Source organism: Dermacentor silvarum, chromosome 9, assembly GCF_013339745.2.
Source record: "Dermacentor silvarum isolate Dsil-2018 chromosome 9, BIME_Dsil_1.4, whole genome shotgun sequence".
In the NCBI taxonomy this organism is placed as follows: Eukaryota; Metazoa; Arthropoda; class Arachnida; order Ixodida; family Ixodidae; genus Dermacentor; species Dermacentor silvarum.
Window position 1 is genome coordinate 140,622,449 of NC_051162.1, and position 13,662 is coordinate 140,636,110.

General features: G+C 45.2%; 1 protein-coding gene across 1 annotated transcript in view; it reads right to left on the bottom strand.

Moving 5' to 3' along the window:
- LOC119463948 (uncharacterized) overlaps positions 1-13,662 on the bottom strand; it is a 261,047-nt gene that overhangs the window by 61,282 nt on the left and 186,103 nt on the right. Inside the window, 3 exon segments of the mRNA XM_049655838.1 lie at positions 1,709-1,972; positions 6,279-6,522; positions 8,210-8,488. Coding sequence (XP_049511795.1) covers positions 1,709-1,972; positions 6,279-6,487 — 473 coding nt within the window. The 5' untranslated portion in view covers positions 6,488-6,522; positions 8,210-8,488.

Below are 13,662 nucleotides of genomic sequence, written 5' to 3' on the forward strand. Positions count from 1 at the left end.
ACACTGAGCTACCACGCGAGAACGGTGGTGGGCAACTAGTGCAAGGCCTTACGCTCCACACAGACTATAAGAGCAGAGGCGGCTATGCATGTATTTCGGAGGCCAAAACGAGCCATACTGTAGTGGATGAGGATTACACTATGTGCATCGCAGATGTATATTATATACACGAAGACAGTGTGTTTGTGGGCCTTCTCCGTTGTCATGGTTACCATCGTTGATGATGATAAGCCTCAAACATAGCACATGCCCACAATAGAGGATGCGCCGAGAATAAAGTGGTTGGTGATCTAGACAACGTCGTAGATAGTGAACCCAATTATTTGCGGAAAAAGCAGGGAACGGAAATAAAATTCTGCTGTCGCCGTAAATGAGGTTAGAGCCGAAACAATCGCTCAAGTATTCTGCGTTTCTTCTGTATTTCATTTAAGTCCAAATAGTCGACTCGGAGCACAGAAGCATATCTGCATAAGAATAAGATGGGGTTAGAGCACACACGGCAGGTATTGCCAAATCATGGATACCAAAACGTTCCCTTGAAACGAAAAGTCCAGAATTATTCTCTTGTACCGGTGCTAACGTATGAGTCAGAACCACGAGTTTAACAGAAAGGGTTGTGCAGTTAGTCCGACTACGCAACGAGTGATTGAAAGAACAGTGATAGGCGTTGAACGTTAGGAGACAGGAAGATAGCGTTGTGAATTACAGAGGACACGGGGGTAGTCTATAATCCAGTAAGAGTAGGAGGAAGAAATGCAGTTGGGAAGACAATATCATTCGTAGGGTAGATAACCAGTGGCCTTATTATTCTGACAATTGATGCCAAGGCAAAAGAAGCGCAGTCGCGCCGACGCCAGGTAACTACGATGGCGATTCAGAAAGTAATGCCTCCAAGCCCACTACTCACTACTTTGCCAATATTACTGCAAGCATCTTGAACTCTTTATCATTAATGCACGGACGTTTAAGATATAAACTCTATATCTTCTCGTTCCAGAGTAATCGAGCAATCCATGCCATTCAGTGGTGTCGTCCGGTTGAAACAGCGGGCTGTAATTGGATTTTTGAGTGCGGAAAGTTGTGGCTTGTGTGGAGATTTGATGCAGCTGTATTTTCGTTTTTTTAGTCCTTGCCCACCTCCGCACAGTGCTGACGGCAACACAGGCATTCCCGTAAACTGCAGTCAGACGGCGATGAATGTTGAGGGGGCGCACAACCTTCCGCAGTCAGAAATTCAATTACAGCCCGCTGTTTCAACCGGACGTCACATCTGGATGCCATAGATTGCTCGATTTTTCTGGAAAGAGAAGAGATAGGAAGGTGAGAAAAGTGGCATTCTATAGGTTAAACGTCAGTGCACTAATGATAAAGAGTTCAAAATGTTTGCAGTACTACTGGCAAAATAGTGGACTTCGAAGCATTACTTTCTGAATCGCCCTCGCACCTAGGTGGTGTCATGGAATTAGCAAATTTTCAGGCATACGGAGATCGCGTCAGCTGGAGCAAGACAGGCGTAATTGAAGGTCACCTGTATCCTGCAGGGGGCGACATAAGTTAGCTGATGATAACAAGTCTCAGTGATGATGATGATGATTGATGATTTTCTACCGGTAGTCGGAGATCGCCTTCGTCCTGTAGTGGACATACAATTGACTGATGATCATTATTCTGATAGATGATGATGAGGACGACAGTGACGATTTCGTACCGTAGTCTCTCGGCGCTCATTTGTGGCGGCGGCTGGTCGAGGTGTCTCTGGGATCCAGGCCCCGCGGACGGCGGGTCGGAGTACTTCTGCGAGCGGCGGAACAGACGCCGCTTGAACCGTTCCCTGGTCGGAGGTGGCTCGCTCACGGACAGCAGGTAGGGGCTCTGGCAGAAGTAGTCGAACTCGTCCCAGTCCGCACTCGTCGGGTCGTAGCGGGACGGCGCCACGGAGGAGGGCATGATGCACGGTTCGGTGGCCTCGCTCCTGCAAATGACGAGCCATATAGGAGTCATCACGGCGGGACAGTCGTCGATCACAACAGCGGAGACAGTCGAACCTCCACAGGAGTGCCTTTGCTGCCAAAGAGAGGTCATATATATTTTTTTCATGTACTTTAGTAACATGACATAGCAAAAAAAAAAACAAATCGCAGTTTCACCCGAAAGGCGAACTATCGATTGTAATAGCGAATTAGTGGACAGCTACACCAAGTAAGGATAGTAGTTTTATCGGCCGTACAGACTTGTAAACATAGGCACACTAACTAAATTAACAAGCATGGTATCACGCGCGCACAAGCAAACATGAACGCATCCCACTCGATGATCGCAGAAACTCGCAGCGAGCGAATTGAGCTTCGTGCCAGCACTCGCATCAACACGTTCGTAGACAGAAAAACACAGGGAGGGCGGACTCTGCTCCCGCGCAGATAGCTTTCAAGATACAGCCGCACGCGAGGGCGCTCACGGCGCAGAACGAGCCCCCCCCCCCCCCTCGCCCCGGAACCTCCCGGCCCGGTGGGAGCGCGCAGCCGCAATAAAGCGCGGCACCTCCACCTCCCTACTCCACCTCCGGAGGTGGAGTCGGGAGTAGGGAGCTGGAGGTGGAGTCGGGAGTAGGGAGGTGGAGGTGCAGTCGGGCACAACACTCCACCTCCTGAGTGTTGTGCCCGAGTGCAAGATTGTGCTCTTCCTCCCGCTTCCCGCTCTTGCGTGCGCGAGCCGCGATTGCCGGCTCACCGTCGCACGCTTTCACTCGCAAATACATCATACGGCGCGTGGTGCCGATTTTATCCCCTTGGGCTTTATACAGAACCTCACGGTGACGGCGACGGCAGAAATCCGCTTGGAGTGTCCACATAATTGCTATCGCAATAAAAGTTCCTGTAACTTTATTCAATTGCGATAGTATTTATATGGCCGCTTGAGCACGTTTACACCGCCATGCCAGCATGTCATCCACAGCGCATGCGCGGCCCCCGAGTGGAGGGTAAGGTCTCCAGAGAAGCCATAGATGCGCAGTGTATTTGGCTGCGAAAACGACGAAGCCGAGTGGACGTACCGTCACATTCCGCTCAGCCGGCACTGCAGCGGAGCCAAGGCTGTGTATTCTTTCCACTGCTAACATGAGCATTGCGCGTACAAGCACTGGCGTCCCCATTGTGCAGCTGTGTGCGTACCCCACCGTGGTGCTGAGCGAGACGCGCAGTACGCTTCAATCTGCAATCGGCTTTGCTTCGGATGTCTTTCCCGCGAACTTGGGTCACTCGGTAGGTGCCGCTGGGGAAGCGAGCCTGCGCGGAAACATTTCGCAGCGTTCGCAGGTACCGGCATGCCACGCATCTCGGAGGACACGCGGGGACTTTTCAAGAGCACAGCTAGATTGCGCAGCATGTGTACAGGGAAGCTCGAGGGAGAAGCCCGGCTGCAACAGGTGGTGTCCAGGTTCACGCTGCAGCAGTGGCGTCGTCTAAATAGTAGATGCAGATCTCAAAGGCTATGTTTTTGCAGGCTGACTGTGGCGGCAGCGATCGCGGAAGGCGGAAACACGTCATACACTTCAGGTTTTGGACACCACCTACGCATGAGTCACGTGCACTGGGGCGCCCCCAGTGCAGTCTTCGAGGCCATGCAGAGGGTTTGCGCAGACTTCGTGGTGGCACCACTAGATGGCACGCTATGTAGCGAGCGAACAGAGTTCCCAGTAATGATTCAAAAAGGTTGATGCCTGGAATTATTTGTATTTGTGTGTTTCTCAAAAATAAAGGTAGGACATTAGGCAAAATAATAAGAGCTTGGTGGCGCAACCCACCACCTCGTTTCAAAGGGGACGCTCATAGCATCCATCCAGCATCCATCCATCCATCCGAAGCATGAGACAGGATCGAGTCTCATGGGAGTGCACGCCTCATACATGATTGATACGTTTTCGGCGATGGTAATACGTTGTGTGACTACATTGCATCAATGCTAATCGCAGTACCATCGACAGTCATGGTACCCGCCGTGGTGGCTTAGTGGCTATGGTGTAGCAAGCACGAGTTCGCGGGATCGAATCCCGGCCGCGGCGTTCGCATTTCGTTGGGGGCTAAATGCAAAAGCGCCCGTGTCCCGTGCCTTGGGGCCCGTTAAAGTTCCCTGGTGGTCAAAATTAAACCGGAGTCCCTCTCTACGGCATGCCTAATAATCAAATCGTGGTTTTGGCACGATTTTAAAAACCCCAGAATTTAAATCAACAGTCACGGTGAGATGGGTTATCCCTGAACTTCTTTATTAGACTATCTTTATTATTATTTCTTCATTATAAACGAACACGGGTGTTCCGCGCATTCGCAGTGCTTTTACATTACGTGAAAAGCAGCATAAACAGTTTCAAAAGTCGGAATGGAGGCCGGGTTATTAAGTTGAACAGAAGCAATAAATGGGCGAGTTGGTAGGAAGCATTCCTAGGTCGGAGCGCGAACTGCTAGGACAAAAGCTAAGGCACGAGAAGAGACAAGACACAGAGCAGACTGGCAAATTAAGGTTTATTCGAAATGTTATAAACTTTAAAAGCTACGATATGTCATACGTGAGCAAAAAGAGCACTAAAAATAAAGAATATATTTCGGTGTCACACACGCCAAAAAATCTGCCACGTGTTACGTCTTATCTAGAAAAGCCACTTCAATATCATGAAGCGCTATGGTGGCATGGCTGACACACCCCGTCCCCTTTTCTTTACCTCGTGGGCTTCTGCGACCTCTCTCGTCGTTTTATCATTGCGCTTATATCAGACTTTTTCCAGACTGGTCTGTGCAGTTATCATTCGACTTGCAGTCTCTCATACGCATAGCGAGATGCGTGTGCTCTGCCTTTTTGTAGAATTCCAATGCTCATTCAGCCTGGTGTTGAGACATCTGCCTGCTTGGCCAACATATGTATGCTCACACGAGAAAGGCACAAAGTACACTACTGAAATTGATCAAGAAGCGAATTTGTTACATGGTTTACACTATACTGCAGCCTTTCGAACAAACCTTCAGTTGCTAGTCTGTGCTGTGTCTCGTCTCTTCTGGTGCTTTAGCTTTTGCCCTAGTAGTTCGCGCTCCTGATTAGCAATGGGTTATTAAGAATTTTTAAGTCACTGCGCTGGAGCCAAGTTGTCTTAATGTAAGCTCAATCGTCCTTTCTCACATGGACACAATTATGCTATAACGATGAGCGTCGCCGCCACGTTGTATATCGCTCAAATGTGGTTGTCACCATTTGTTCAGGACTTCAGCATTTGTCGCCTTGGTTTCATCATCATGAATGTAATTTCCAAATGTCGGTCGTGAGCTTGGACTGAAATTTAATTTTCAATTTAAATTTATTTTGTTTTACGAACGTAAAATATACAGTGATTTGAAAACTCTTATACGACCCATAGCAGAAGGCTAGTTGCAGGCCCAAGGAAACACTGACATTCAGGTAAATACTCATACTATCCACATAGAGCAAGGCTTGAGCACATCACTGCGTATATGAGAAACAAATATTTTACATGAATACCCCTACTCTTTAAACTTAACCGCAATAACTTGTCAGAAAAGTATGTAAGAGCAGTAACAGAAATAAACATCACATTTGACACAACTTCTAAATACGCTATTGGAAGTAAAATAGCAAAATATTTTTAATTGATACATTTAAGTTCGCCGTTCTTTCAATAAACTTTAGCTGAAAATATAACACCGGTCCTCCAATGGCCTTGCATGCGTACTTGGCCTTGTCCTTCCCCCACCATCGTTGTTACAACAATGCCGTTATCTCTCTGATGACTTTTTTGCTTTCGCTTTCAACGAATAGGCTGGTGAAATGCAGCAAAATATCATGCGCACCTTCTGTAAAGGTTCTCTTTTTTGCTAAAAGAATGTATCGTTCGGCGTTTGGAATGCGGGAGATGAAAATTCAAGACTATGAGCAACCTGTCAAGACAAGTCCACTTGTCCGAAACGTTGGCTTCTGCTTTCGCCTCGTTCTCGCGTGGCCGTTCGTTCTGCATTAGTAACACAGTGGCGAGCGGTTTCTACTTATTATCGTATAGTACCTACAACAATCTTTCTGATTGTCTTGCCTCTGAGAGCGGTAGAGTGTACAGTACGGCACGTATTTGGTTCGCGTCCGGAATATTTCGTTCTGCATTAGTAACACTCGTGGCAAGCGGTTCCTAATCATTATCGTATAGCACCTACAACAACGTTTCTTTTTTGTTTTGTTTCGTTTTGTTTTGTTTCGGAGAGTTGTAGAGTGTATGGTACATCACGTACCTCGTTCGCGTCCGGGTGGCGGTGTCTCGCGACCGGCGCGAGGCGGGCGCCGCCCCCGAGTCCGTGCCGTGCAGTCGCGGGCTGCCCGAGGGCTTCTTGCCGGTCATGCTGCTGCTCGCCGGGGCCGCTGCGGACGACGAAGATGACGCGCCCGTCCGGTCCATGTGGAAGTAGACGTGCGTGCTGAGGTGCTTCGTGAAGCCCGCCATGCGAACGGGCCATCAGCGAGCCTGGCCGCAGAACCCTGCACCCCACAAACAATGAAACAACGCGGTGTCACACTACGCTGCTGATTTGGTTTCAAATACGACCCACTAAGAGAAGCAACAAAAAAAAGGTGTTACAATAATTCATTACCCTCCGTGGTGGCGCAGTTTTAGTTTTGGTTACTCGTTATACCTTCGTGAAATCCCGTTCTGTTATACAAGGGTTGCCGTGGAGAAATATAGGTGGAAAGTGCACCTCGGCTTCATTTTTGTCTATATTCTACAGCAATAATTAACACTAACAACTTCATATCAATAACTGAAATAAGTATCAATAAATTGAAGAGCGACAATAAAACTAATAAAGATAACGCCGCAACAGAGTGTTTACTTGACGTCTGTCCATGCCGGTAACTGAATCGTGTATACACTTCGTTTTGTGTATATTGCTGTGCAATAGTTACAAAAAGAGACTACGTGAAAGATTTGTCCCGAAATATAAAGTGGATACGCTCCCCGCAGAGCAGTGTGCGCGCAATTTATGTACGGTCTTGCAGTTGGCCTTGGTAAAATTTCACGCAATTTATTCTATACAGCTGTGTCTTCACGGAGCACGAAAAACCTCCGTGAAGCGCGTTTAGAACACTGCAAGTTGACATCAAATTCCAGGATGTAGCATCGGCATGCAAGCCTATCCCATAATGTTGCACCTTCGTAGCTGTGCTTAGGCAAATAAAAGCTGTTTTTACGACAGGAAACACGAAGACACGGTTATTTCCTCCACATACGTGGAGTGCTTCCTTTAGCGTGCCGCAATTTATTTAATTTTTCAGTGCCACGAAGTAAGAAAATGCCCACGAAGTGTGAAAATACCCACACGACTGCGCGTTTGGGCACCGTCATAGCTGTGCATCCGCGTTGTAATAAAGCACCATAAAAAGTCACTAACTAGCCCCATGCATGACGCCTCCTCCTACAAGGAAGCTTTAGCTCCGGGCCAACTCCCCGTGACCTAATTAAATGCACGTAAGTTGCAGAAATATTCCAAGAAAAATCCGCTTGACCGCTTTGAATGAATTATCTGGCATTTGAAAAAAAAACTTAAATTACAGTTACTCTAAGAAGCAGAATATGCAATTTGGGACCTCCAGTTTTGTACATACATTGTCGAAAATTGGTACGCTTAGGAAAAGTCGAAGGACAAAGCATTGCAAACCTGTAACTCTGCACCAGGAATAGCTATCGCTGTTTTGTGAACTGTATCTGCAGGAGCACCTCATGTGGGCAAGTTCGATATATAGGTTTGCAGCATACGCCTAATTGCTACAAGGTTTACGGGGTTTTGCAAATATCTTTCTCATAAATGAGCGGTATATTTCAAGTCAGCGTATATCATCTTTCTCTGTTTAGATCTATTATTACGTGCATTATATGGAATTGTGATGTCGTTTTTATCATGGCTTTACGGAGTTGTAACGTGACACTTTAATTATCTGTTGTTTGTTTTAAAATTTATCTCCATCAATAAAATATATCGACGGCATAATTTGAAAATATCTTTGGTGTACTCACTAGATTGTTTTCCTTCAGCAGCAACAAACCTTATCAAAGCAGGTGTAGTGGTCGCCAAGAAAAGCAATTTCTGCTTTGCCATGCATTTAGGTAGGCGCTGCAGAGCTAAGACTTCCTTCCAAAGCGCTTTCATAATTAGCAGTGTTTACGAACCCAAGACCATCGCAGCGTCCAGGACAAACAGGAAGACGCCCTCTGGGCAACCCACGGCTCGGCCCACTCGGTGTCGGCCACTGCGATCCGCTTCTCCCTCAGCCTCCTCTCTCTGGTGGTTCGCCGATACAGCGACAGAGGGCGGCAGACGGCGTCACAGCAGGCCACGCACCCAGGTCCTTTGGGCGGAATCTCCGCTGACGTCAGGCTCCCTCACGCGTCGTCGAAATGGACGCTTGGCTAGCTGGGATTGACGACATAGTGGCGATCACCGTGCTCCTGTGATAAAAAAAAAAAGAAAGACGAGAAAATGAGGTCGCCGTGTTAGTTTCTATCAGTACGCCCTTGTTTTCTGTATCTGCAGTGTTATCTTCTTATCACTGAAACGAAAATAACAAAAAAAAATCTAATTTCTAAAGGGGACGGATACTCCTTCTCGCATATTTTTTTTACTAATAAAAAGAAATTTTGTGACATAAGCGCCGATGTCGCAAGTTGTAGAGTCAAGTTGTCTAAGGAGAGTCCACGAAGTCCCCATATAGTTTTACATACAACAAAACACCCACAAATAAAAGACAAAGTCAACTTCTAACACACACTATGCGGCCTATGCTCAGTTCCAACATGTGTGGCTATACTGAGTTGCAAATACGTAGACGAGGTCGCGTAGCGGCCCAAGATCAACACACCCACGTAGGAAAATTCACACATGAGACGCGGAGCTAAAGAAGTCAAAAGCGGGCTTCGCCACCTCATACGTATTCTCCACGAAAGCATTTATTGATTCCCTTTATCAGATAGAATCGCGGCACCGTGACCTCACCTTCCACAGGATGACAAAGAAAAATAAAACATGTACGCGCGCAGGCACATGCACGTAACCACACATGCACATATATACACACTCGCGAACACAAACATACATATATACAAACATCAGCGCGCCCACGCATACACAGGCACACGCACACGCATGTGCCCATGTCACATCCAGTGGTGCACTCTAGCTGTATGCGCACAAACTCCCACATCGAATGCGGCGTCTCCTTTGCAAGTGCATCACCACCCCTGGGTTTCGTCCTATATTGTACAGACGTGATACGAAAGTCCAATTGCTGGGCCCGGTTGTGTTCCAGGCAAACACCGAAAGTTAGAATATGCGTTCGGCTATGGTCGGTGTCTGAGTGTGCGTTATGAATCTGCGAACGAATGTGAAAGGAAACCGTGGCACAGCGGGAAAAATCGCAAAAAGAGCGCCTGGCATACGTCTCTCTTGATAAAGCACGTTCTCATAATTAGGCTGCTCTCTCTGCCTAAACTATAGCTCCACGACCTGCGATTCGTTGCTGGTTACGGATTCAGTTTTATTTTTGAGCCCGAAGGCCGAGTATTCCTATGCGGCGAAGGAAAAGTTAACGAGGCGAACAAGTTCATTAGGCTGACGTCACTGCATCGGTTTCGTGTCGTAACTTTATTACGATATGCGTAGCCTGCGTATGGCGTGGCACGATATGCTGTTAAGCAATAGTTTATACGAACACGCGCTACCGCATTATGCGCGGCATGCGCAAAGCTGATATTTAACCAGGGGTATTATGAAAACAAGTAATATGACAAGTACAGTGTATGTGCTTCATACGCACAAGAATGCACAAATCGCTGATGCAGCCCGTTTGAAATCGCCTAATTGTACCGGGCTATCTCATCGTTAAAAGTTGTATCGGTCAGTATTTAAAAATGTAGGAACTTTAGTCTCCAGAAAGCTTAAGGTTCTTGAAACATATATTATGCGTAGCGACAGACTTTTTTTAAGTTTATGCTTTTACAATAGGTCTGAGCGCTTTTACAGTGCTTTCTTCGATCTTTCTATAACTTTAATTAGTTTTTACGTCGCTGTCATACATTTTATCCATATAAGAAAGCATGCCGCATATTTTGTGTTTGCTGACATTTTAAACGTATCGCCATAAGTCCTTATTGATACCTTCTGGAGCGATGCAGTTCTTTTCAGGTATTTTAGTATATGACATTGAATGCTGTTTTTTTTCTCTGTCTCTTCTTTTGTCGGTGAAAAGAAGGGCTACTCGGGGGTTTGGAGAATGCCGCAAGGCATCGGTGAAGCGTTAGCGTCGCCTTGTGCCTTAATGTCGTGACACAGCCTTCCTAAAACCATTGTTAGCCTTCGTGATTGCAGCCTTCAGAAAAGCAATATACAGCCTATTTTCTTAACGTACCTTAATATTTATAAGTCGCGTACCCTGTACACTCAATTTATGCCAGTTTATATTTTATGCATATGACGTGATATTGGTGATATGATTGTTCATTCCTACGTTTTATTTGCTCTCCTTTTGATCTACTGTATCCATTAATAAGCAATCGATCAATCATTGATAGTGGCTTAATTGCACGTATTTCCCGCAACATATTCTTGACTTTCATTTCCTGCTCAGCACCTCTCTCTTTTAAGCAGAGTACATGATGCAATTTGAATGGCTTATACCATTTACACCATTTAGAATGGCTCTTACTCGCCATGGTAGCTCAGCTGTTCATGGCTTTCTGCTGCTTAGCACAAGGTCACAGGTTTGAATCACGGCCTCTGCGGCCGCATTACAATGGAGGCGAAATGAAAAAAAAGGTTGTGTGATTTAACTTTGATGGATGTTCAAAAAACCGCAGGTGATCAAAATTAATTCGAACGTCTTCATCACCGCGACCGTTGTAGCCCCAGAGTCTCTTTGCGATGTTAAATCCCATGAATCAAGATGGTTCTTGCAATGTGAACGCCTAATTCTTGAATAATATTAGTTACAAAAGTGGCAGATATTGCTAAGTTGTGGTCATCTCCGTGTATTGAAACGTATGGCGTGCTACTGTGTATGTAGGCCCTACTCTGGTTCGTTATGACGGAATGTTCCAAAACAAGCACTCCATATCAGTGGCCGTGCATAGCTTGTGCGAGAGAATTGAGTACGGGTTCTTCTTACCTGGCGTTACAAAATTCAATGAGTGTAAACATATCAGTGCGGATGTTATCCTGTAGCTTCGTTACATGCACGAAATACTTGAAATGGCGCTGACCCTTTGCAACGATAATAGATAGGCACGAAAGCCTGACAAAATTCGGAATCTTCACAGCCACCTCGAGTATAATGTATCCATTTCCTGTTTATCTTGTTAAAGTTTTGCGCGCGTCTTTTATGCTCGAAAAAGTATCCACGCCAAATTCCGAGCAAGAGGTCGTAAATCAAAATAGTGAATTTCGTGAAACCGTTTAATTTGAAATCCTCCTAATTTGAAACTTAAATTCCTTAATTCACATATTTCTTTAAAGCTTAACAATGGATGCCAACTTATCGGTTAATATTTCTCCATGCATATTCCAATAAGGAAATTTCGTATTGTGTGGAAAGACAGCATGCGAGTTTTGCCCGACTTTCGGGTTCAATACTGCTACCCAATGTAAAGACAGCCGTTTGCGAAACGCTTCTTATTCAATTGCGACATTTAGATAGCAATGCATTACGGTGCGAGTGAACGGGAAGTATCGTAACCAGCGAATGCCCATGCTTTATAAGAACCCAGTCTATGTTTTGACTGTGTAGAACATCTGACGTGCCATAACGACTTTACCATTATCTGAATGATGCATATTCTCAATGAACACGAATCGTTGAAAATAGCTTTTAAATACATTGTACCCGATTGAATGCGCACCAACTACAGTTTCTCACCATATCTCAATGGCCCCTAATGGTAACTTAGGTTGTCTGTTATCACTGCTTTCAAGCAGAGATGGGTACTATCGCTGTTACACAGAAAACATTTTTTTAATTTTTGTCATTATGATTAAGCATAGCATTTAGGTAAAGCTAGGTACGAATTGTTTTACTTATAATGGTAATGGACATATCAAAAGGATTTACCAGAACACATTCTAAAGTATTTTGGTATGACGATGACTACGTGTTGGTTTTTTAGTAGTAGTGGCTTTACTTTTTGTAGTAAAACTACAGAAAATGCTCGAAACAAAAAACTACCACTCGTTGGCTGCGGAGAAACTGAGACCCCTTATATACAACAACAAGGCCAGGAATAACTCTCAGCTAACTACTCAAATATAATAATACCCTTCATAAGTAAAGATGAAGGATATGGAGTGTAACAATAACAACTAACCAGTTTATTTACACTTTATTGCTTCTAAGGATACAGACGAACACAAAGGTGCCTGTTGGCACACAATGAGGAGACTGGGGAGAAAACAAAGAACAAAGCATAGAGAAAACCCCCGCCATTAGTTCTTCGTTGTCACTTTTAAAATGTTCTTTCTCACAATGTTTAACGAAATAGAGCTTCGCGAAGCGCTTGTGTGGCAAGAACAAGTAACTAGGAAACTGCGCTTTGATCGTCACTAAATATGTTTTTGTAAGCGTGGCTCAGACGGTCATGAAGTACTGCATGCTTCTGCCTAACTACAACCTTCGCCAATGCGCTAACAGATAAAGTAAAAGATGCTAGCCAACGAATATACTGTTTCACACGTTATAGACAGCATTTATATCTCAAGCAACTCCAGACAATCATTCATTACGCCCATCTATACAGTTTAACCAATACGCATAACAACAGTTTACAAAACCGTAGCAGAGCTAACCATTCTGATACCCCCATCTCCACATACACACACACATACTTCTGTAGTCCACACTTCAAGTTCATTAAAGGTAACAGCGACTGTCTTTCATGGACATTTGTAAAGTAACTACAGAGTTTCAGCATGACTAGATCATTCATTCAGCATGACTAGATCAATCCGAATATGGTGAGCGCCGGCGCTACCTGTGTTTTTATGGGAGCACTACAATTAAAGCGCTGTCCGGGAGAACTTTATATTCCAACTCTTAGCCCAATTCACCTTCAGGAGGCACCGCAATTAAGCACGCTGCGCAGAATATACCAAAACGCTGTATAACTGAGCGTCAGCTCACGTTTCTTCATAACCATCCGTTTGACAGCAAGAAGAATGTTTTCATAAAATTTGCCGCACTTTATAATCGCAAGAACGGTGGCCACGAATGGGTGTAATTGCATTTATCACTTCGTCAGAAAAAAAGAAAACAACCAAATGAGATCAATGATTACAAATCGGAGGAGGAACATCGTATGCGGTCCGATGACGGCTTCCATATTGTGTTCGCAAGAAATTGCCGCGAAAAGCTGAACAGTTTGAAGCGTACGGGACTACCTAATTATAACAGTATGGCGAATAAAGTCATAGTTTATGTTCGCGGATACATCGTTCATGTGATCGTCAGAAATTAAATCAATGAGAAAATAAAAATGCCTCTAAATGGATTAGTTGAAGGTTCAAGACTATATACACCTCAGTGTAGATTTTTGGTTTTACCGCGGTAATAAAGTGCCATTACGATAACCATTACCGCTTA